This window comes from Psittacula echo, assembly GCF_963264785.1.
Source record: "Psittacula echo genome assembly, chromosome: 3".
Lineage (NCBI taxonomy): Eukaryota > Metazoa > Chordata > Aves > Psittaciformes > Psittacidae > Psittacula > Psittacula echo.
The window spans coordinates 22353148-22377995 of NC_137736.1; the positions used below are offsets into that span (position 1 = coordinate 22353148).

Consider the following 24848-nt stretch of genomic DNA (forward strand, 5'->3'; position numbering starts at 1 on the left):
GGTTTGAAGTGAGGCCGAAGATGAGGCTTTCTGAGCCCTCTTTATGCCATGTTCCTCTTATAAAGAGTTGTAAGTCTGTTTCAGAGTTCAGCTTTGCTCTAATTACTGTGTTCTTAGCTTCTGCTGGGCAGCTAAACCCATCGAAATTGTTGTTTTGATTGTGACCTCCATTTTCTGGTTGCAGGCCTTAACTTTAGCAAATTCCTCACAACGAAACTATACAACTGGGGAAATTGTTAACCTGATGTCAGCAGATACTCAGCAACTCATGGAAATGGCTGTAAACCTCAACCTCTTATGGTCAGCACCTTTTCAGATCATCATGGCTGTTGTCTTTCTTTGGAAAGAACTTGGCCCCTCAGTCCTAGCAGGTGTTGCACTGCTTCTTTTGGTTATACCTATAAATGCGCTCATTGCAGCCAAAGTAAAAAGACTGAAGGTAAGCTATTTAAGTAAGCATAGTAAGAGAGATTAAATTGTCATAATATAGAAATGAAGGGGTGTGTGTACAAATGATGCATGTGTAAGAATACTATGGGTATGTCTAAATCAAACTCCAAAAAAATAAGCAAAGCCAAAGCGCAGCTGTTTTTCCCTGGAGGGAAGTATAACTGGAGTTATGCCATATGTTTGATAGCTAGAGTAGTATTTAGTTTGGATACCTATATTTCCATTATCCTGAAACAGTAATTTTGTATTAGTAAAAATTACTGTGTGACTCATTTAGGAAACAACTGTGGCTTTGCATATTGCATGAGTTAATTCTATTAAATAAGAGATTTTTGTAGGATTATGGCCCTCTTCTACTTTCACTATTCAGGCTAAGCTGCTCACTCAAATTTAGCACATTCTCTTGAGACGGGAATTCCCATAGAGGTACTGCATATGTTCTGATTTCCTTTCTGCTTCTCTGATGCTGCAGTTCTCTTGGCACTGTATTGCCTGTTAATACTTCTATTTCTGTGAGGTCCATTGAAAAAAAACCCAAAACTAAACCCCTAAGTTTTGTTTCATAATTGCTGTCAAGGCAATTATTTGTCTCTTCTTATTCTGCCTTTGATGACACAACATGTAGTAGTGACTCTGGGTCTCCATTAATTCTTTTGTAAGGCTGTGACAGTTTAGAAACATTGAAAAAAACCACAAGAAAATGCTCTCACCTCTTTTGCAGGTGAGCTGTTGCAGCTATATATATATGCACTTAGATCCCTACTGTGATATGAGAGAGAAGAAATACAAAAGGCAATTAAATAATTCTGTCTAAAAGTTTGCAACTTGTTGTGTTTGAATACGATTCAAACCCTTAAAGAGGCTGCTGATTAGTATTATAGAAATGTGAGATGCGGAAGAGTCTGAGTATAGCATAGGAGTAAGAAGAATTTCTGTGTTTCTTTGACTGGTTCTTTCAGTAACAATGTATTCTTCAGTAACAAAGGAAACTTTCTTCCTAACCTCTGTATATATGCATATATGCGTATACAGTGGTTTATATCCATATAGTGTTACATATATACTCATGTTTGTGTGTATATAGTGTTATACTATATTGTTAAAACATTATTTTAATGTATTTAAACCTTTATCTAGCTAATGATTTCTTTTTACTACGTATGTATCTGAAAATGGTATACCTGCAGTGCCAGTGTGTTTTTTAGCAAGGTAAAAATAGCAAAAAAGGTATTTATTGCCTGCAGAACACTGAATATTTTACTCTCCATTTTCTTTTGCTCTTTGAAAAATGTAAACATTGCTGTCTTTTAACCAGAAAAGCCAAATGAAGAATTCAGATCAGCGAGTCAAGCTATTAAGTGAAATGTTACATGGCATAAAGGTAATGCAACAACTAATAAGGGTTTGGGGTTTATTGTTAGGTTGCAAAGACAGAGAATAAGTTATTTAAAAAGCCCTAGGTTTTATGAAGAATATTTCAGCTGACAGTGATAAAAGTTTACAGAGAAAGTGTTTTTGGAAATATTTACTGGTTGAATTTGATTTGAAAAACTTATTATTCACGATGCATTATTTTTAATACCACATTTTTTATGAGAATGTAAAATATATTAATAGATGTCTGAAAACCTTTGGCAGACTGAAATTTTAGTATAGAAGAAAAGCACTTCACAGAGTTGTATCACTTTTGTTGTTTATCCTGTTTTGAAATAAACTGTCTCATTGTTTATGATACGTAAGGGACAAGTTGAAATCTGAAGAAGTAACAGTAACTGGAGTATATCTTCCATAAGAACAACCTAATTTAGAGTTATCTCAGGTCTTGCTTTCATTTGTAAAACATTCAAATTGTTTTAGTTCAGCATTGGTGAATATTTGAAAATGACATTTGGAGCTTTAGCTTATTTTCTGAAGCATGGTCACTGCTCTTTTGTTTTATAAAGATATCTTTCTTTGCTTGTTTAGATCCTCAAACTTTATGCATGGGAACCTGCATATCAAAGGAAGGTCATGAGCATCAGAGAATGTGAAGTGGATGTTTTGAAGTCTTCTGGGTATCTGACGACTTACTCCATGCTAACATTGACGTGTATTCCTTTTATGGTTTGTTTTATAAAAATATTAATTCATGCAAGGCTGTTTCTCAGGTTCCTGTAGCAAGGGTCATTGAAAGAGCTTTAAACTAAACTTGAAGGGGAAAAGGGATAAAATCAAGCTCATTAGAGACAAGCCTGGGGGCAGCACGCCAAGGTTTGAGGAACAGGATCTTACTGTTCTCTAAACTACCTGAAAGGGGTAGTGAGGTGGGGGTCGGTCTCTTCCCAAGTAACAAGTGATAGGACAAGAAGAAATGGACTCAAGTTGCTCCAGGGAAGGTTTAGATTGGATATTAGGGAAAATTTCTTCACCGGAAAGGTTGTCAAGCATTGGAACAGGCTCACCCTGCCTGGAGGTACTTAAAAGGTGTGTAGACATGGCACTTAGGGACATAGTTGGTGGTGGACTTGGCAGGGCTGGGTTAACGGTTGGACTCAATGATCTTAAAGGACTTTTCCAACCCAAATGATTCTATGGATCCAACTGGAAACTTCATTATGGATAAATGACCACCTTTAACTTCAGTTACAAAAATGACATCTTCTAGTGCTTAACTCATGATATGTAAGAGCTGAAGAGGAATATTCCTTAGGAATAGTGAAAGGGAGGATTAAGGCCATCCTTCAACCTGTAACCTTGCTAACAACTGAAATAGTTAAAGCAGTGAGTGAGGAAAATTCAGAAGTTGTATTAAATGCAGTGAAGTAATCAACTTCTTATTTAGGACTTTATTAGGAGTCTTTCTACTTTATAACTAGTTTAGTTTAGGACACTGAAATTCAACAAAAGGCAGAAAAGACTCCGTAGGACAGGTTGTTAAATGTAGGCTCTTCTGGGTATTCTGAAGGCTTGAGTGTCTGTTGTGTAAGAGTCCAGCTTATTCTCTGATGACTACTGACTAGATTCTTGAAAATAATTCCAAGTGTCTGACATAAAAATCCCTGCAGTAAATAACTCTATTTTATGTCCAACATCATAGCAATAGCAAGAGAAAGAAAAAGAAAAAAGTGAATTTCAAGAAACATCATGTTTGAGTGTTTTAAAAATGAAGAGAACAGTTGATGAGATGGGAAAGCTATTTCATATAGTTTCACGTGTATCTGGTTGGGTCAAACACAGTAGCCATGGCCTTTGCTCACTAAAATGATAGTATTCCTGCACTCAGTATTGCAGCTATGCAATAATCTCCATGTGCAGCAGTTACAGAGCTCGTGCTTATACATGAGCAGAAATGGGATACTGCACCTTTCAAAGCAAACAAAAATAGTATATGTGTATAATTATGATTTTGCTTCTGGATATGTCATTTTCTTTCATTTATTTAAAAGGTCTCCTTAGCTACGTTTGGAGTCTTCTTTCATCTGGACAAAGATAATGTTTTAACAGCAACTAAGGTTTTTACATCTATTTCTTTATTTAACATTTTACGACTGCCTTTGTTTGATTTACCATCTGTGATCTCTGCTGTTGCCCAGGTAAACATACTATGAATAAGTGCCATGAAAGGCTGATGTTTATACTCTTGTCATGTTTCATCTGTTTCTAGGAATGGTTAAGTCATTATTTATTTTAAGTTACGTTTCGTTGACATGAAACTGCACAGTAGTTTTATGGATTGAGAAGCATGAAGGATGTTTAAAGGAGAAAGAAAATTAAGGGATTAACTACATATTCTAACACTGGATATGTCAAGCATGCTCTGTTACTTAATAACTATAAAGCAGTAGATCCTTAGGAAAAAAAACCACTTTTTTTGACTTTAGATTGTTTAGTACTTTAAGGAAAATATTTTTTAAATACCTAAACACCTCTTTTGTCTATCTTCAAATAGAAGACAGTTGACAAGAAATATTATCTAGAACTTTAATGTATTAAAATATTAAGTTTTTAATTTTAATTTAAGGAAGCACAGGCATGTTGTATTATATCTATCTATCTATCTATCTATCTACCTACCTACCTACCTACCTACCTACCTACCTACCTATTCATCTTGCAGACCAAAGTTTCTCTGAACCGTTTAGAGGATTTTCTGTGTGCTGAGGATATTAACCCTGAGGATGTCAATACAAACTATGATGGAAGTAAGCAGTAGTTACTATTTTTTAATTGGTCATGAGTTTATATGGATAATCATTAAGAAACTCAACTGAGGGGATGGATTAGCAACTCTTTGGTCTCTTTTTCTTTACTGCAACAGATCGTGCTGTTGGGTTTGTTGGTGCTTCTTTCTGCTGGGAAAAGAATAGTGTGCCGGTCTTAAAAAAGTAAGATATTTCTCACTGTTTTTTTATGAGCTCGTTTGGCAGAACGTGATATCTATAGAGATTTTGTTCAGGTTTGATATATTTTCATTCAGATTTGTTCATGATGTTACATACCAAAAATAACATAAATTATTGTTTCCAGAGCATCCCATGTGACCAGTGTGCTCTGGAACGTCAAATCTGACCTGGTGTCCCTGATGCTCCAAGAGAAACCACATAAAAGTGCACATTTCCCAGTCTAGCACTGTATAAGTGCTATGGGAAGCCAGTGCCCTTCCCTTTGCTCTTCCTCTCTCCCACTCCTCCTCCCTCTGCCTCTCCCCTTCCCTTTCCCTAAGAGGTCTAGCAGTTGATTGTCGGAGCAAGACAGAAAGTGAACCACAGGCCTGAGAAGAATATGATAAGACCGTTTTTTGGTTAGACTGTCTCCAATTGATTTCATTGTGACCAGATGAAAGCACAGTCTTTTAACTTGCAGACAAATCAATCTATATATAAAGCCATTATTGCAAGTTTCTGAATGGTACATAGTCAAAAGACATGCAAACTGATGTACTAATTTCTCATCATTCTGAGGGTAAAATAGACTCTTTCTTTCTCACAGTGACCACTATCCATATATGATGGAGTGTCTACAAAAAGGATAACTAAATTGTCTTCCTCAATATTTCCAGCTTGAGTGTCAGCATTCCTGAAGGCTCTTTAGTTGCTGTTGTGGGAGAGGTTGGATCTGGAAAGTCATCTTTTCTTTCTGCTGTTCTTGGAGAAATGGAGAAACTTGAAGGAACAGTTCAGAGAAGAGTAAGATTGTCTGTCAGTGTCCCCCTGCCCTGCCCACTCTTCAATACCTAAATTAAGCAGAACTGCTTTTGAAAGTGCAGTTTTTCCTCCTCAGCTATTTATGGTTGTAGAAATACTGGCAAACTCCAGCTTCTTAAATCTTCAAAGAAAAGTAAGAATACAGTGACATTTGTTAATAATGTAACAATTTTGCTTTGTTGTCAGCCTACATGATTGCAAAGCTATTTTCATTTTTTATAATTTATATAATTCAATGCAGAAATCATGAGTGTTTAAGTCATGTATTGAGACTAAGCATCTCTAATGGTTGCTGGTTTTGAACAGCTGTACAAACATGGCCCACTCGGAGCAGTTATAAACTGATACAGAAGAGGATCAACTTTCTTGCAATGGTTTATGTGGATAAGGAAATAGAATACAGGATGTGGATACAGGATATAAAAACAGAGGTTAAAGCTGAACTTTAGGCAGAGATGGAATAAGGGTGCTGGCTCTCCTAGCAACACGGACCCCTATAGCTTAACTTGTCTTGTAGTTACATAGAGCAATGAAAGTCCCCAGCGCAGAACAGAGTTTAGGGAAGTTTTCAATGGGTTATAGCTATAGAGGAAGTTAACCTCTGATGACAGACTACAGTGCTTGAGCCAATAAATATTAGTGAATAAGCGCAATATCAGTTAATCTGCTTGCAAGTGGATGTGGCACCGTTAAAGAAGTGTCTTAGCCTTGAAAATGAAAGTTGAACAAGAATCTGCTCCTGTGAAAAGCTAGTACAGTATCCTGTCACTGTTGGGGGGTGGGGAATGAATATGAAGTTGAGGTGTTCTGATTATGAAAGTAGTAATTAATGGGAAAAAGATTAGCTGTGTAAAATCTATAAGGAAGGCATATACCCAACAAGGGTATCTATGCTATCAATTTGTTGTAAAATTAATAGAATTTAACAGGGCATGTAGCTGAATGTAAGAAAAGATTTAGGAGCATTTCCAGTTATCATTCCTGTCCTGTAACCTTGATTTCTAATTCTAATTTCATGCTGACACATTCCACAGCATGTAATATAAGAATACAGTCAAACTGTATTTTGGTATATACCTAATACAGACCCATTTTGCTGCATATAAATCTTACAGTAGATGCCTGTTTTTCACTAAGATCTTTCCATGAAAGACTGTTCAGTATATGTTCCAGCTCTGTTGGTTTTATTCACAGCATGTGCTCTTGTAATAATTACAGGCAAACTGTTATACAGGACTATTCAACAGATTGTTTTTATTACCTGACTTAATTAAAATATTAACAGTTTAATAATATAAACAGCTTGATAATTTTGGAGGTAATTACTGGTTACTTTGAGGAAAAGCTGGATTTTCAAACATATTTTTTAATCCTTTTTTTTGTGTTCAAAGCCTGAGTAAACAAATTGTTTCCAATTGTTTTTAGGGCTCAGTGGCATATGCTTCTCAGCAGGCTTGGATTCAAAATGGCACTTTACAGGAAAATATTCTCTTTGGTGCAAATCTACATAGGCCATACTATGAACTTGTTTTAGAGTCCTGTGCATTACTGCCAGATTTGGAACAGTTACCGAATGGAGACCAAACAGAGATTGGAGAAAGGGTGAGAATTTGAGGTGCCAGAAATGACGCAATAAGTTACAGCTTTTATGTTTTTATGTATTACCTATTTGATAATTTATACTGATGACTTCATCAGTGCTCAGCCAAGTAAATCTATCACATCTCCTTACTTAGCTTACTTACTTTGAACTTAAGTTTTGTCCAAGCTCTGAACGCTTAAAATGGTTCTTTTCTATACAGAAGTTTGAGTCAGCCCTGTCCTGTTCCCAGGGGGTTCCCTCTATAATGTAAAAATGACTGTATGACTGTAAATAAAAATAATTTTTTTAATTTTCCAAAGTATCTTGCATTCACCCAATTTGGAGTGATAATTTAATCAACAGAGCTCAAGCTTCGTTCTAATTACTTGAAAATCAAAATTTACCTTTCTATATTCATATCTAGTATAAAATTTACTTTGATTATCTGAAAAAACTAATGAGACTGAGTGTAATACACTGGTCTTTTTTAGTATTTCATATTTAACTGTGGATTATTTTGCTTTCTTAGGGTGTCAATATAAGCGGAGGGCAGAAGCAGAGAGTGAGTCTCGCTAGAGCTGTGTACAGCAATGCTGATCTGTATCTTCTGGATGACCCCCTGTCTGCTGTAGATGTACATGTTGGGAAACACCTTTTTGAGAACGTAATTGGCCCTTCAGGTCTCCTAAAAGGCAAGGTAAAGTAGGGCGACCTCCTTTCAATTTGGGGATGAATTGGTTTGCACAATACAGTGGACACAGTAGAAGTCTCAGTCATTCTGTAAAAGCTCATCTCTTACCTAGTGTGTTGAAGAAAATTGTTCTGCATAAAGAGGCTAAATTAAAAGCACAGCTGACTGTACCGGTTTGAAGCCTGTTGGGTAGGCATAGAACAGACCAGAAAAAAAGATTGAGAGCTTACCTGACATGAGAGTCTGAAAAATTCATATAATATTTGCTTATTTCTTTACTGGCAGTTTCTGAGGAGTGTCAGTGTATGCAGAAGGCTGGGTTGAGCCCTTTGTGGTCACTCTTGATGCCTCACTGCAGTAAATAGATTATAGAAAGAAAGGCTTCTTATTGAACAAAGAAATTCCTAGGGGAAAGTGGATCAGAAGGAATAGGTTGTCCTATTTAAAAAGTGTTCACGTGGGAAGGTAAGATAGTTTGTAAAAAATCTCTCCTCAGTGTTATGGATTAATACAGATCATTCCTGCTGGCTGATGCCTGCAAAACACATGTATTACTGTGAAATATTTACTATTATGAATACATTACTTACTATGAGGCAAATGTCTTTCACTTTCGCTTTCTCCCTTCTCCCTTTTATTAATTTACCTGCTCCATGGGTTATAAGTATGTGGCAGAAGCAAGAACACTAATAATGGTAGACTTGTAAGCAGATTTTAATATTGAGATTATAAAAGTACAAGATTAAAATCTATTTTTATCTGCTTCTTCTCCTTACAACCTAATCTAAACCATTCTTGAGCAGAGAATACACATTAAGAAATAGAAAAGTATATGTAATAGTAAATGGCTATAAGCATAAAGTTTGACATTACAATCAGCAGTTAAAAGAGTAATGTAGTAAAGGAGGCAATAAATATTATAATAATAGAGTAGACAAATGAGCAAAATCCCAGAAAAATTCCATTATATCATTCCAGTTATCATAACTGCAATATATCATATCATGTCTACTTTTAATATACACTTTGTATTTATATGAAGAAATGGAAAACAATGTGTTTCAGACTCGTATATTGGTGACCCATAACGTAACATTCCTGCCTCACACCGATCTAATAATAGTAATGGAAGAGGGCAGAATAAGTCAAATGGGGACCTATCAAGAACTTGTTTCAAAGAGAGCTAACTTTGCTGAGCTTGTTCAAGTCTTCAGTGCAGAGCATATAACTGAAGAGACAACCCTGGTGGAAGGTGAGAAAATCTGTATACTGTGTTTGCTTAGTACTTTTTCTTTTAATTCAAGATGTTAAAAATATTCCTCCTGGAAAATAAATAGAATAATTGCTGGAAAATGTCTAAATGTTGGTATAGAATTACAGCTTATAAACTGAAAAAAAAAAAATTCAGGCTTTAAAGTCTTGGGATCAAATGGTTTACTCTTTCAACTAATGAATGTATAATAAGCTACTGTATTCATCTGTTTACTACTTTTGCATACTGTATGAATTGCCTGGCAAAGTTACCTGATTCTGTTAAGGATTTGTCACCCAGTAAAATATTTATGGACATTTCAAATTAATCTTGCAGTGTCAGCGATTATGTCCTGTTTTATATTGGATGCTTCCCATTTCCATCACCTTAGAGTGCTGCGTGGAGCACAGCAGAAGGAGTAAGAGAATATTGTCCATCTGGCAGGAGACAAAAAATGAATTGGGACTTAGTTTACTTCTATACCTGAGTTGTTCAATGTGTGCTCTTGAGAGTTGTGGGAAACAAATAGGTACATTGACTATACAGTCTGTTTGACCTGTTTTCATCATGTACTTCAGAAAATTGTGGTTATTTAATTTTGAGAGAAGGAATCTCTCCACATGACAAGAAGATTCCTATAACAGATACATGACTGCAGATGTTTGCAATGCTGGTCTCCAGTTAGCTTAGCTACTCTAAATTGAGTCTGCAGTAAGTACAGTGCGCAATCTGATGGTCTGATTAATTCAGGTCCTATACCGGTGCCAGCACTCTGGGTTTCATGGGGAGGAGCAGAAGGACAGAACAGCAAATTTGCAAAAGGCAGCAGTGGGCAGTCTTGAGTTAGCTGTGTTGGGATGAAAGTATGACATAGCTGTGTAAAGGAAATATGTATTATTCATGAAGAGTAATAAAGTGAGGGAAGGAGAAACAAAGTAATGAGGAGAAGAAACAGCATGCAACATGCTATGACACAACTTTATACAGCAGAGGTACATTCAGCAGTGGTATGATTTAAAAGTCATATATTTGTCTTGACAGATCTGTTGACAAAACCAACATCAAATATGAAAATAAGAAAAAAACCCATTCCTGGAAGAAAAAAGTGGTGAATCCTTTCATTAACACACAAAGAGCAGCAAACTTGATTTTCCAGCCATGATGTGAGAATACTTTGAGATAAACACTGATGTTAATATTTATAGGGATACTAATACTTTCACTAAGCAAGAATGAAATGCCAAAGAGACTCTGGGGTCTTGGGGGAGATTTACCCACTGTCACAGTTCTAGCATTTGGTCACAAAAGTTTCCGTCTTATGTAGTAGCTGTCCTAAGACTAGGTCGACTTCAGTAGTTCATACTTTAAAGTATTCTCATCCATCATTTTGTCCCAGGTTTTAATTTCTGTCTTCCTGTACTGTACCTATCTACTCATGACATAATACTGAAAAATGTTTCGATTCTTTTTTTTATTGTTGTAGTGAGATCTCCCAAAGAAGAAGGCCAGATGGGCAGGAGTCTGCAAGAAAGAGAACTGCTGAAACATAAAGAGTAAGTATTAAAATAATAAATAAAATTAGCCCTTGCTTAACTGTTGCAGTGTTAGAACAACCCTCAGTGCTGAAGTCTGTACAACTATGCTTCACCATGCAAACATGGGTTAAGCCTGAATGACCATCAACAGTTGGCTGGAGGGCATGTACCTGGAGCTCATCTTCTGGTTACACTTTATACTAAAGAAAATCAGTTAATCATGTGCTGCATGAGTTCAAGAGGTCCAGTTTTGTGAGCTGCTTCACTGTGTGAACCAAAGCACATTAAGCAGGAATGAAAGGAACTTTCAGAAGGCTAACTGAACTCACTAGTGTGGATGCACCCACAATTCCATGGCAGGAGTTTGATTTCTTGGTGTATTAACAAGTTGTTTATGCGCTTTGTTTTCCCCCTGTAAGATCGATTTATCTTTTTCCACCTTTAAGAAAACTTCTGGGCTTTCAAATAGTTGAATGACCTCCTAGATCAATTTTTAAAACATTGTAGTGGTATATCGGAGGTGGTGGAAGATATGCAAAGGTGAAGTAGAAGAGACTCAAACTAGCAAGCACAACACTTCACCCTGGTCCAGAAGTAGTAGAATAGGATGTGTCAGGTAGTAATCTCTAATCCTGGGCCCAGATAAGGGCTGAGACCCAAGCTGCACCACATTTACATGCCTCAGAAAAGAGTGGTCTTGCACCTCTAGCTGATGCGTATGCAGGGCAAGCTTGGATTTATCTACAGGTAGATACAAGAAATGAAACAGCCGTACCTCATGTTGTCTTCTGACCATGACATTGTTGTAATAACAAAAATAGAACAGCTGAGAACAGTTCATGGCTCCACAGGAAATAATTACAAGATTTTACAGTATTAATTTTTGCTTAGGAACAATCAAACATATTCTTTGTGTGATGATTCACAAGAAGATTTGAAAGTGTTTCTTTTTTGCAGTTCTTCCTTTGGTCAATGGAAACCACTCGTGAACAATAAAGAGAAGGTTGCCACTGGTGGCGTGAGTATCACCAACAGAAAAGCTTTGACATTAGTTTTTATAAAAAAGTATTGTTTTGCAATTTTCTGTTTCTTTTTAAGGTTGCCTGAAATCTCATTACTGAATATAAAATGTATTTAAATACCTGCTGGAGCAGAGACTAGAAATTTTTCGTGGTAATACTGCTGCAGTATTGGTTTATGTTAGAAGCACACTTTCTGCAGTCTCCATTTAAAAAAATCCTGCCAGTTGCTAGGTAGAAGGAAAAGAACAAGTGAAACTGAATGTGGAGAAGGTCAAAACTTCCTGGGAAACTGCAGTTAACTTAGAATAAGAATGGGATGGGAAAGGGAAGAAGATGGTAGAAATGGATGGTAGAAAAGAATCTGCAGAAGAGATAGAAGAGTTTGTGCCAACTAGAGCTTATTTCCATCCTGTAATTAAATCAAAGAATTTGTCATTAGTCTGTTCCTACCAGTTCTACCTTCCAAGTTTCCTAGCTGAGTTTAGCCTCATTAGTGCTCATCTTCACCAGTGATGAGAATTTTCTTCTGCTGACACTGATTTCCTAGGCTCCAGGAGTCCAGAGTGGCAGTTCTAAGGTTTCTAGTTCCACTGATGAATAGAGTAAGATTTGCTTCATACAAACTGAATTGCATTAATTTGTTTGTTTGTTTGTTTGATCTGTTTTTGTTCATTAGTTTGTTTTGTATAACCACGCTTGTAAGATTTTTTAAGTCTGACACTGAAAAGTATCACAAGCAAGCTTGCCTATGATAGGTATCGTCAAAGAGCAGAGTGTAGTGGGAGAGAAGACCTTTTTACAGTAGGATTTTATATACCTAAGTTATCAGATTTAATTAAGAAATGGTTTAGATTTAATCTGAATTTAATGTATCCACTTCCCATTGTATAATGTGTATTTGCCTTCAACAGTGACAATGACTTTTTTATATATATAATTTTTTTTTTTTTTTTAATATGTGTTTAGGTGAAAATGTCAGTTGTTTTGAAATACCTCCAAGCCTTCAACTGGCAATGGATGTGGCTAACCATAGCTGCTTATCTGGGACAAAACGCACTAGCCATTGGACAAAATCTATGGCTTAGCACCTGGACTGCAGAAACAGCAAAAGTTAGTGATGTCACAGAATGGAAACAATCTCAAAACTATAAACTTTGTATCTATGGACTTCTGGGACTCATACAAGGCAAGGATGAGCATTTATGACTGTTTTCTCACCACTTGCCATATCTGATCTGCCTGAATGTGTATTAGCAAAGAAATAATGCTGGCTGTTTCATAAACAGAATTGTATGCCATACAGTATAATAGTTCAACCTGGGGAGAGGAGATGTACAGGCATGCTGAAGAAAATGCTATTTGAGTTTATGACACTTCTGTGAATTATTGGAACATCCAATTGTAACCTAATGAAGTTATATTTGCATCTCAGTGAGGAAGGAAAATAGTGTTGATGTGTGGCATGCTAACATGAGAGACTTACGTGCAAGAAAATCATGAAGTAGTAAGATGTATCAACAAACTAAAAATATGTACATTTGTAAAACTAAGAAAGATATGAAGTATGACTGTTGGATTGCTCACTGTAGTAGAAAACTGTGACAGATACAAGCTCCATCTCTTTCCTTCCCCAACCATTCATACAGTCTTTTTATTCATCCGTTCGTAAGGTCTTTTTGTTTGCTGCGGTGCCTATGTGATCACCAGGGGATCCCTGTCTGCTTCTCGGGCATTGCATCATCAGCTGTTAGACAACGTATTGCATCTCCCTCTTCCGCGTTTTGAAACTGATCCAGTTGGTCAGATCATCAATAGATTCACAAAGGTAAAAGGAAAACTCGTGTATTTTCCATTTTATGAAAATGAAGCTTGAACAACTAATGGGTTTAATTCCATTTAGTGTTGTTGAAAACTGAAGGATACAAAAGTAAGTGAATGCAATATGTAGCAATAGAAAGTTATTTTAGTGCATAAAAACTTTAAGAACTGTCTCAAGCTATTTTCTTACAAAATCATCAAAACATATTATTAGAAGTTGTATAGACCCTTTTCCAGATCATTAGGAGGTCATTCCTCAAAAACCATTCCTGCCATGCAGCAAGTTTACTGGGCTAGACATAAACCTGATCTGTGTTTCAAAAAAATTGTATTTTTCTTTGATAGTATGTTGTGTATCAGACTCAAATGTTTTTGTCAAATACAATTAATACATTACATTCACATTCTCAGAGGTATATAGACTTAAGGTGAATATTATTTTCTATTTTTGTAGTGTTTTGGCTTTAACTGGAAATGCTAATACACAAACAAGTGTTATTTACTATGACTTTAATAGTTCCCACTCTCATCATAACTACATCATTGCAATGCGGTACTGATCAGTTCAGATATAATGACTGTTGATAGCTGTATTCTCTAGAATACACCCAAGAGTGGTTGTGTAATACACTAAAAGTTCAGTTGATTTAGGTTCCACTCAGGACTCTGGTCTTTGGTAGTGGTATATTATAAACTGGGTTTGAAAAAGCTTTACCATGTACAGTAAGAGATTAATAATATTTCAGTACAGTTCTAGAGTTACTAACAGGAGTATACAAGGGCTAGGATTTGAATTCCTGGCTTCCTTTTCAGCCTGATATGCTTTAGGTATGTATTGAGTCACAAAATAGCACAAGCTGTCTCTTTCTGACTTGAACACTCTGAGCCTGTTCTCTGACATACCACAGGTAGTCTAAAAGCTATTATTTTAGAAAAATAATAACAGTATATGAATATATTCTATTATGATATAATCGGGGGGACCCTACTTATTTTTATTGAAGATAATTGAGTTTGATTCCATTTTTAAAGAATTCCTCCTCAAAGCTTTTAGTGGAATTTACTCACAAAAGTCTTGATTTTTCTGTGCATTTTTACAGGACTTATTTATAGTGGACTCACGTTTCCATTACTACTTACGAACTTGGCTAAATTGTACACTAGATGTTATTGGAACCATTCTGGTTATCACATCTGCCTCACCACTATTCATAGTGGTAGTTATTCCCCTGGGGTACTTCTATTTTACTATCCAGGTAACTGCATTAAGCTTTTACAAGGATTTCTAGATTTATGTGGGTGAAATATCCAAAGCAATCAAGGATACAGGCTTAAATTATTCCTTACTGCGAAAAAAAAATAATCTCCAAATATATATATGTGTCTGTGTGTGTGTATACAAAGAACATGTGAAATTGCTTTCAGAAAAAGTCCTCAGGCTCCTTAAAAGGAAATTGAATATATCCTGCAGTGCTTGTGAACTTTTAACAACTTTGTACTTTCCTCCTCATTAGGAAGATACAATATTGATACAGATTCCACTGAGAAATTTGATGGTTACCTGAAAAAATGGGGTGTATGTTGTAGTGAAAGTTGAAAGTTCAAGTAACTGTGAAACACCAGATGTGAAATAGAATGATGCTTAAACTACCTGTGCTGTATTTTTCCTAGAGTGTCAGTTATACTACTGAGAAACCGAAAGTAAAGTTTTAGAAACACCAATTGCTGCATTTCTGTTTCTTGATGCTAGAAGTATGGTCTGTGATTAAAGACCTTAAAAGATTCTCAAAATAAGAATATAGGGGAAGGAAAAGAGGACCAGGATTCAGTCTCTGCTAAGAAATTTACGTTGATACATTGAAGAAACAAAGGGTGACTTTCGTCTGAGAAAGAAATAGGGCATTCTAATTTGAAACGTTACGGAGAAGTGTTAGCTAATTGTTACACACTTCCTGTGGTATAGCCCATTTTCCATAGAATTTGGAAATAATGTTTTCTTATTTAACCTTGCCACTAATTTATATATTGCAGTTATAGAAGCATTATGATGTTGGTGTGTCCCAAGAGACAGAGGGGTTTTTTTTATACTATTTGCAAACAGCTTTTTTTCTGTGCAGGGACTTCCAACTTCATCATATTCAAAATTCACAGGAGTTACCAGACAGATTACTTAACTGGAAATAAATATAGCAAATATTTTAAATAATGTAAAAGAAGCTGTAGCAACTTAAAATGTCTGTCTTGTCTGTTTTATACTGTTTTGTTAGCGATACTACATAGCGAGTTCACGACAGATTCGACGGCTAGCAGGAGCGTCGCATTCTCCTGTGATTTCCCATTTCAGTGAGACTCTTGGAGGGCGATCAACAATTCGAGCATTTGGCCACCAAGAGAGATTCATTAGAAAAAATAATGATGTTGTGTATGAGAACTTGGTTTACTTCTACAACAACGTCATCTCAAACAGGTACTTTACAGCAGTTCCGCGTCTGTGACTGAGACCACCTTCTGTAGAATTCCACAACTATTTACCTTCAGTCAGGGTAAACCCACTGAGAAAGAGAAGAGCAATTTATCCAGCACTCTTTGTAATGAATGCATAGATTAGGTATAAGCACTAGGATGATTTCTTCTTTATGTACCAAAGGTTTATAGAAAACATGCATATTCTGTTGAGAATATTAAAAAACATCTAATGAGAATATAATAAAAAAGGGGGGAGAGGGGAAAAAAATAGTTTACCAATACATCATAAGCATGGCCTGTACGTCATTTCAGATTCCTCTTACAAGTTTATGAACAAATCAAACTTGTATTTCAGTAATTCACATGGAAGTAACCTGAGAAGAACTCTCAAGAAGTCTTGAGAATGGAATCTTTGGTTTAAGGAAAATAAGTCCATTTCCTCTCCTTCCTTTGGGATGCAGTTCAGTTAGAGGCAGAGTTGAGCAAGGATATTTCAGTTCTTGTTTTCAGTCATATACCTGAATCTTTTCCAGATAGGAAAAGCAGAATAAGGAGTGAAGGGAGCACTAGCCAGGAGCTGAGACCTACATTTGGTTTTTAGTGGTGCTACCAGTTCTAGATATATCATATTCCCTGGCCAGTCCATCTGTAAAATGGGAATGATGGCACTTACCTCTTTTGTTAGGGTAAATTGCTAACATAATGATCTCAGCGTCATTATACTAGCAGTATGTTCACTATACTATAAAAAATTTTGTAGGTAATTCACTTTTTTCTTTGCCTTGATTTGCTAACAGGTGGCTATCTGTTAGGCTTGAATTTCTGGGAAATTTAATGGTGTTCTTTGCTGCACTGTTTGTAGTACTGGCTGGAAATACCATGAGTTCTTCTACAGTGGGTTTATCTATATCCTATGCTCTAAATGTAAGTAAAATTTTTTTGCTGCTCCCACATTGCCTATGAAGAGGAAATAATACATACAATGAAGCTAAGTAGGTGAATATAGGCAGTAGCATCAATGACATTGAATCTCATGGGCAGAACAGAGTTTTCTTTTAAATTCCATTAATTCTGGGAAGCTTCACATTAATTATTTTTCGCTTCTCAATTTAGATGAAATAATAATAATAAAAATGTATTTAAAAATCAATAGGTATGGTTTATTTTTAAGTGTTTTGTTAATCTAAATCAGAAGCTTAGTCATGTACAATTATACTTCATATTTGATTCCTTGTTCACTTGTTGAATGTTATGCAGGATTGCTTCCTTAAAGGTTTAATAAAATCATTTACTTTGGCATTTTCCTTGTAAAAGTAATACATGAGAGCCACAGCTGAAATGTGTCTTGAAGTAAGGTAAACTGTACTGATAAGTTGTTAGTTAAAATAAATCTTCAGTATTAAGTATACACAAACTAAGCATCCAAATTTCTTTAATCTTATGATGCTTAGGGGTATAGCGGTATCCAGATTCTCACTGTAGTAAGTGCGTGCTTCAGAAACACAGGTGACAGGTACTCATGAACACACACACACACAAAAATATAGACAATTACCTGTCATGGCATATCCACATCACCCCCAGCTGTCAAGAGTTCCATTTTCTATTATTCAGAGAAAGAACAATCTCCTTCATATCACCATTTTTGTGGTGATGGTAGTCACAGGTACTGCACAGTTTTTTACCTTCATCTGATGTCAAATTGACACCATTCTTTAGTTATATACAGCATTTCAAAACAGTTGACTCTAGGAATTCATTCGGCTCACTGTTTTCCAATAGGAGTGGAAATATTTAACCACAGAATTGGCTCTGTCTGCAGAAGCATTTCCAGTGCTTGAAGATGACAAATTTGGCAGACATGATAGACCAAATACATATCTCCATTACAAATTCCTTGTTCTGTATTGCTAGCTTACTTTACCTAGGGAATAGTGCATTAATGTACCTGCAGTGTTAGCCATGTATGTTTTTCCTTTCAACATCATACAATTACTGTGCACTTTCTGTTGATCCTGAAATAGTTTCAGATTTCTGGAGCTGTTATATTAGTGAAAATTGCAATAGCCATTGGGCAGTCTGAAAGCAGACAAGAAGTGCTCAGAGGAATGCTGAGATCAGTAATTTTCTGACAGTTCATTTGGTGTGCCATCATTTTCTGTATGCTTTTTGGCTTCTGTGATTAGGCATCCAGCTTATGAGATGATTAAATTCAGGGTAAGTTTTGAAATTAATATACTGTATTCTAGTAGAGTCAAATGTTTATGTTCTATGATGCAACTATTTCCCCAGATAATTCAGAGTCTAAATTTTTGGGTGCGTAAAGCGTGTGAAATCGAGACCAATGCAGTTTCAATTGAAAGAATTTGCGAATATGCAAAAATGGATAAAGAGGTAAGCATTCTTCTTGAAATGGAGAGGATTCTTCCTCAATATTTAATTTATGTGCTTAGAAAATTATCTAGATTGATTTTAATATTGGTGAGTGGTAATAGGTTATAATTTGTTATTAAATACTTCCTCTTACTGTTTTACGCTGAGAATAATATGTAGCTTCTTCATTACATTTATAGTCATAGCAGTTTTATTCTTACTTTGACCATAAAATTCTTCGTATTCTTCTTAGCAGTAGATTTTGTAGTAAAACTAATGCACGTGAACTTTCTATGCTACGTGCAACCAAGAGGAGCATTTATTTAAGAGGGGAAGAGAGGCCTAACTCAGACCCCTAACTGTTACTCTCCTCTTGTCTGAAGAGACATTTGCTTAAAACTGATTTGCCTTGGTTATTGTGCTTTTTTGAAACTAGGGCCCATGTAAGGCATGGAGGAAGAAGAGCCTTGGTCTGTCTCAGAAACAAGAGTCTCTTCTACTTCTTCATTCTCTTTTACACTTCCTTCATGTTTATGTTCCCTGGTCTTTGTTCACATCTTTCTGTTGTCTCCTACTCCACTTCTTAAAACAAAACATATCTCATAAAATATGCTTTTAAATATCTGCAAGATTAGGCGTCAGATTAAATCCAGTTCCTGTCAACTGATGGAATAAATACCAAACTATTAGCAACTACTCAGTTAAACTGAGTTCACTTTTTTAAATGAGTATATGCATGTTAAAAACCCCACGACCCAAACTCAAAATCCCTAAAAAGCCCAGCTGGAATGTTTCTGCCCAGTGTTCATGAAAGCAGGTTCTCCTTCCCTTATATTGCATTGGAATTATCTTAAACCTTCTGGGATTTTTAAAGATATGTATAATTTTCCTAATGTTTTTATTAATTTGTAACACCTTCAAAATCATATACTGAAATACCAATGGTTGTAATTTCAGGGACCGTGGATAACATCAAAAAGACCACCAGCAGGGTGGCCTGATAGAGGAATAATAGAGTTTGTTAACTACAGCGCTCAGTACAGGAAGGATCTTGGTTTAGCCTTGAAGGATGTGTCTTTTCAGACACAGAGTAAAGAGAAGGTACTGTATATAACAAATAAATCAGAAGTATAAAGTTCTGTTTTCCAACTTTCTAATTCAAAAAGATTTAATAGGAGGAGACTCTATTACTAGATACAGCAAGCTGATGTTGAACAGCAAAGATACTAAGTGGATAAGATATTAAAGACAAGACAGATGAGAAAACTACTTTCTCCTACTATGCAGAAATACTTTTCTTTGTAAGAAACTGGGATAATGTTTTATGAATTTAGCAGTTTTAAGGAAGATACACATTTGAAATTTAATCTCTTGTCGACTGTGCTGGATATTTATGTAGAGAAATATGCTTCCAGATCAGTGCTAATTAACTTCGGGTTTGGGCTCAAGGAGCACTAACCGAGACCTAGTTTAGAATCATTGGTTTGAGCTGAGTGCTAGGCAAAAGGGAGGGGAAATGGCAAGAATTCCCACTGAACCAGGCAAAGCCTGTACAGCTTCTGAGGGAGTGTTCTTGATTGTGAGTCAAGTTCCAAAAGTGAGTTTTAAACAGTTTTATCTGCCTATAGGATTGCATGTTGGAGAAGGAAACTGAAGTTTTGAACTGAAAGTTGAAACTGAATTCACTCATCATTTTTCATATAGAATGTGTCACATGGGAAGTTATAGTCTTTATCAGGAAACTTTCTGTTTCAGGTTGGAATTGTTGGAAGAACAGGAGCTGGTAAATCAACACTCACAAATTGCTTGTTTAGAGTTCTAGAGGGATCTGAAGGCAAAATAATTATTGATGGAATTGATATATCAACTATTGGACTCCATGACCTACGTGGAAACCTTAACATTATTCCACAGGTGAGATGTGTTTTAGAGGGAACTTTTTTTTTTCAATAACAGAGGACACTTTATTTTGGGGGAAGAAATTATAACCCCAAATTCCAAGAGACAGGCTGCCAAGAGACAGAGGCATAAAACTCCAGTAGAAATTTATTGATCTTTGAAACCAGGCTCTGTTGTGGCCTATTGGGTTTTAGAATTGAATTTTTGAGAATCTCAGCTATTGATTAGCCAGTAATCTTCAGTACTGCTGGCAGGATGCTGTCCTGGAAAATGTCACAACTGCATGTTGGCAATTATACGGAAGAAGCTTTAAAACAGAGAGACCACACAGTTTTTATAATGCCAGGTTTAGTTTAACAGGCTTAGCTAGAATAGCTCATGCTACATATGGTGTTTTCAAGTCCCACCTGAAGGCAAAAATATTTAAAATAACTCCACTTATGTCTGAAGACTGTAGGGAATAAAGTCATGAATACACAAATTGTGTAATACGTATTTCAGCTAGTCTGCTACAGTATACCACGTAAAGCCATCCTTGCTTACTTTAGAACAGGGCACGAAACTCAAGATTAGTTCACATATTGTTAGGATTGTGTTTGTGCTGGTAGACTGACTTACCTTGAAATGATCTAGGACAAAGTAAAACCTTGAACACAAATTTAGTGGTCACCTGAAGACCTTCTGCATGTTCCCTGAATGCCATTCATAAACCCATTTTTGTGCATGGGTAATGTTAACATCACTTACAAGAAATTTATCTGATGTTTTTCCGAAGAAAGGTCTATTTTTTTTTCCTAGCTTTTCTGGAGCCTTAACCCTGGTAATATTTGCTGTCTGTCTTTAGCATAGATTGTGCTAATATTTAAACAAAAAAAGCTTGGGTCTTTCAGAAAATGAGCTGAATAGAAAAAGCATGTATATATTCCTTCAAATCCTTGTCTGCTTTTCCAAAATTATTTGTGTCAGTTTGCTATGTTAATGTAAGGACTGTTTTAAGTTTGGGTTGGAATTGTGCACTTACATTCTGCTGTTATTTAGGACCCCATCTTGTTTTCTGGGACACTGCAGTCAAATTTGGATCCACTTGGAAAACACTCTGATCTTGAACTGTGGGAGGTACTGGAACTGTGTCACTTAAAGGATTTTGTCCAGTCACTCCCAAAGAAACTCCTTCATGAGATTTCAGAAGGTGGTGAAAATCTCAGGTACATAAACAAGAAAGTGCTATTGCAGTTATTTTCTGGTACTGTAAAACTATGTTCCTTCCAGAGAATTTCCTTCAGGAAGTATCAGTATAATGACATTTCTCCTGTCATTCTAAGTAGAATTATTCTGGTAGTATGTGTTTCTTTGAGGTGGCCAACTGTTCACAACTGTATAAAGACCTCTGGCCTGTGCTGTATGGGAAGCCAAGCAAGTAGACTATTTTCAGCTCAAATATATGAATAGGTGTAAAGGAAGGTGTGGGAGGGTAGCAATTCACGCACTTTCTAATTAGAGCTGGATAGAAAAGTGCTCATTTATTTAAACTTAAAAAAAAGAAAAAGAAAACAATAAAGCACTGAACATGGAAAGAAGACAAAACTGCAGAGAGCTTAGGCCTTTGCTTTATTTACTTAGGCAAAGCACCTGATTTTTTTCCTTGTAAAGCATTAACCCATAGTTACACAAGGAGGGTGACACTTGAAATAAAAAGGCTGTAAGCTCAAGGAGACAACTGCTGCAGCTTTTCGCTTTGCTGCTAAGGGGCAAGTCTTAGATGGAGCTTTCTGAATATCAACTTGAATTTTTTTGGTAGATCATTTTCAGGAGGAAGTTTCTAGAAGGCAAACACCACAGCTAACATATAGGAGTATCCAAACTTTTGCTTTGAATATTATTAAAAAGTGGTTTAGTCCTCCCTCATCTGGCTTATTCCCGTTATAATGTGAATGTGGAAATTGAAGGCAAGACTAGGTTTATGCTATAAAGTTCAGCCGCAGGTGTTCAAGAGTCACATCTTAACTATTATTGGTATGCCGAGCAAGAAGAAATGAAAACTTCCAAAACAAGGTGAACATATTTCACTGGTCTTGTCAGACATATACAACATTGTTAAGATAGAAGGGAATATCAGCTTTATATTGTTCTCCCCTTCCTAACCTGATCTTCTCACATGTATTTTTAACAGTGTTGGGCAGAGACAGCTAGTCTGCTTGGCCCGTGCTTTGCTACGAAAGACAAAAATCCTGGTCCTAGATGAGGCAACAGCTTCTGTTGACATGGAAACAGACGACTTGGTGCAGTTCACCATCAAAAGAGAGTTTCACAACTGCACAATATTAACTATAGCCCATAGGTTACACACAGTCATGCATTCAGAGAGGTAAGTAAGTTTCGGTAAGCCATTTTAAAAATAAATGGCTTCCTTTAAATGTAACTGTTTTCAGACTTACTAAAGGTTACACTCCAACATTTTTTACCTTATTATCTTTCTATCTGTACAATCCAAGGTATCCCAAAAGTCTTGAGCATCAGTATTAACTGAATATCAATACGTATGTTCTGTTTCCCCCTTCTAATTACAAAATGAATATCTTTACCGCTAAAGTACAGGTATAAACTACTATTAAGACCACTTAATTTTATAGAGTATATATAACTACAGCATTTTACCGATTAAGGAAAAATGCCATTTTCAAAAGTTTTTGTTTGTTTGTTTTCTTTAATATAGGAGTTGCTAGCTTCAGAAACCAGTGAATTACCTAAGGCAATAGTAATTCTTCTAAGAGTTCCCATTATCCAGAGATACCTGTATTAGGACTGTAAAATATAGTTGAAGAGCTGATTTTTCTTCTCCTGTAAACTTTCTGGTTTTGCATTGTAGAGTGCTTGTTCTGGACACTGGAAGGATTCTAGAATATGATACACCACATAATTTGTTACAACAGAAAGGAGGTGCCTTTTCTGAAATGGTTGCAGAGGCTGGGATAAGAAGATAAAGAAAACTAAGGAATTAATACTCAATGAAGACAAGAATTCCTTACTCCAGTAAACACTGGAGGGATATCTGGTATTCCACATATATATGGAATATTTTATATTCCATTTGAAATTACTAGCTTGCTCAAAAGCTCCTCACAGCACTGCTTTTTACTTCAACTACAATCTGTGTATATTGATCAGGTTTATTAAAATCTTTTCTGATTTTATGCACATCACTTATTTTGATCATATTGGCACTGGAACAACAGAATGAAACAGTAATTTTCATGGCATATTTTAACTGTCGCACTAGTAAGTGCTGACTGAAAAATAAATCTTGTTGCTCACACACTGTTTTTAATTAAAAATAGTATTTCATTAAGTTGCTCTGACATTGTGCCCATTTATTTCTTAATTATGATTGCAAATTCATTAAGACCCCAAGACTGCATATTCTGTGGATATACAGGCAGATGTTACTTGGTGCTGATTTTTAGAACATGCATATTTGCATATGTACTTGGGTAATTCTTGAGGCAATAAACTTGCCACATTAGATTAATTTGCCTTTTGACCTTACGATTTGTGAATAATTGAAAAAATATTCCATATAAAAAAACCCACATCTAACACATCTAACCCACATCTAACGTATCTGAGCATTACAAAATCACATTGTGACATGGAAAAATTGTGTCAGGTGCAGCTATCTCCTTGCTAGTAGTTTTATGCAATCCTCAGTACTAATTTAGCAGCAGAAGAGGTTATGTACATGTGCTGAAAGTGTCAGGTGAACATGCCGGTGCTGCTCTAGGCCACATAAATATTAATTTTCATTTTTATTACAGTCCTTGTAACTCTTCAAATTTAATACCTACTTAATCACTGCAGCCTTAGCCTAAGAAAAGATCTCCAGCAACTGCTTTAAAACAAATAGAAAAAAACCCACATGGTACATGAACACAGTTTCAGGCAACAGCCCTGTTATATTACTTTAATCTTGACACCTGGTTACTATCTAGTAGGATCTTAATTTCTTGCCTGATAGCAAGCCGTATTTGCTGTTTTAGAAAGGTGGTGAGAAGCAATGGAGGCTCTCTGAAGAAAGTTCCTCAAAGATGTGATTCTACTACAGTGAAGGGAAGCGATTCTCTATCCTCTCCTGAAGGTAAAAAAGAAAACCTGTCTTCCTACGTTACACAGTACCACCGTCACAGAGTACTGTTAGCTGCAAAACACAATTAAGTATACTATCACACAAAACAAAATTATTTTAGATTAGGAACAACCCTCCCAAGTAACTGTTAACTTCTGAAAGTCCTGGAGAGACTAGTGTGAGAGGATGTTTCTCAGGAGAGACAACAGCTTTCTGCTTTTCATCTCTGCTTTCTTCTTCTTTCCCCCAAGTGAGGCCATCAGTACCTTCAGAGCACACACCTTGTCTCCTGCCCTGTCTCCTCCAAACAGCAATTCTCCTGCAATTGGAGTTAAGGTCTCATCCTGCTGGGCTAATCGCAGGCACTCACCACCTGTGACTTTGCCCCATATGGGCCAGTAACTGCCAAGATCTCTGAGGAGGTGCTTGGGCTGTGCTCAAAGGGCCTTCTGACAGG

General features: G+C 36.2%; 1 protein-coding gene across 1 annotated transcript in view; it reads left to right on the forward strand.

The window, feature by feature from the left end:
- LOC308218730 (multidrug resistance-associated protein 1-like) overlaps positions 1-23252 on the forward strand; it is a gene marked incomplete at both ends in the record, with an annotated part of 33504 nt that extends 10252 nt beyond the window's left edge. The window contains 23 exons of the mRNA XM_080613093.1: positions 185-439; positions 1766-1831; positions 2416-2553; positions 3876-4022; positions 4547-4631; positions 4748-4814; positions 5489-5615; positions 7059-7235; positions 7745-7912; positions 8972-9158; positions 10642-10711; positions 11651-11711; positions 12682-12901; positions 13386-13540; positions 14634-14789; positions 15801-16000; positions 16797-16923; positions 18292-18393; positions 19330-19473; positions 20128-20286; positions 21310-21476; positions 22442-22636; positions 23138-23252. Of these exons, the coding sequence (XP_080469219.1) occupies positions 185-439; positions 1766-1831; positions 2416-2553; positions 3876-4022; positions 4547-4631; positions 4748-4814; positions 5489-5615; positions 7059-7235; positions 7745-7912; positions 8972-9158; positions 10642-10711; positions 11651-11711; positions 12682-12901; positions 13386-13540; positions 14634-14789; positions 15801-16000; positions 16797-16923; positions 18292-18393; positions 19330-19473; positions 20128-20286; positions 21310-21476; positions 22442-22636; positions 23138-23252 (3288 nt within the window). The remainder of the gene's footprint in view (positions 1-184; positions 440-1765; positions 1832-2415; positions 2554-3875; positions 4023-4546; positions 4632-4747; positions 4815-5488; positions 5616-7058; positions 7236-7744; positions 7913-8971; positions 9159-10641; positions 10712-11650; positions 11712-12681; positions 12902-13385; positions 13541-14633; positions 14790-15800; positions 16001-16796; positions 16924-18291; positions 18394-19329; positions 19474-20127; positions 20287-21309; positions 21477-22441; positions 22637-23137) is intronic.
- Between the last annotated feature and the right edge of the window lie 1596 nt (positions 23253-24848).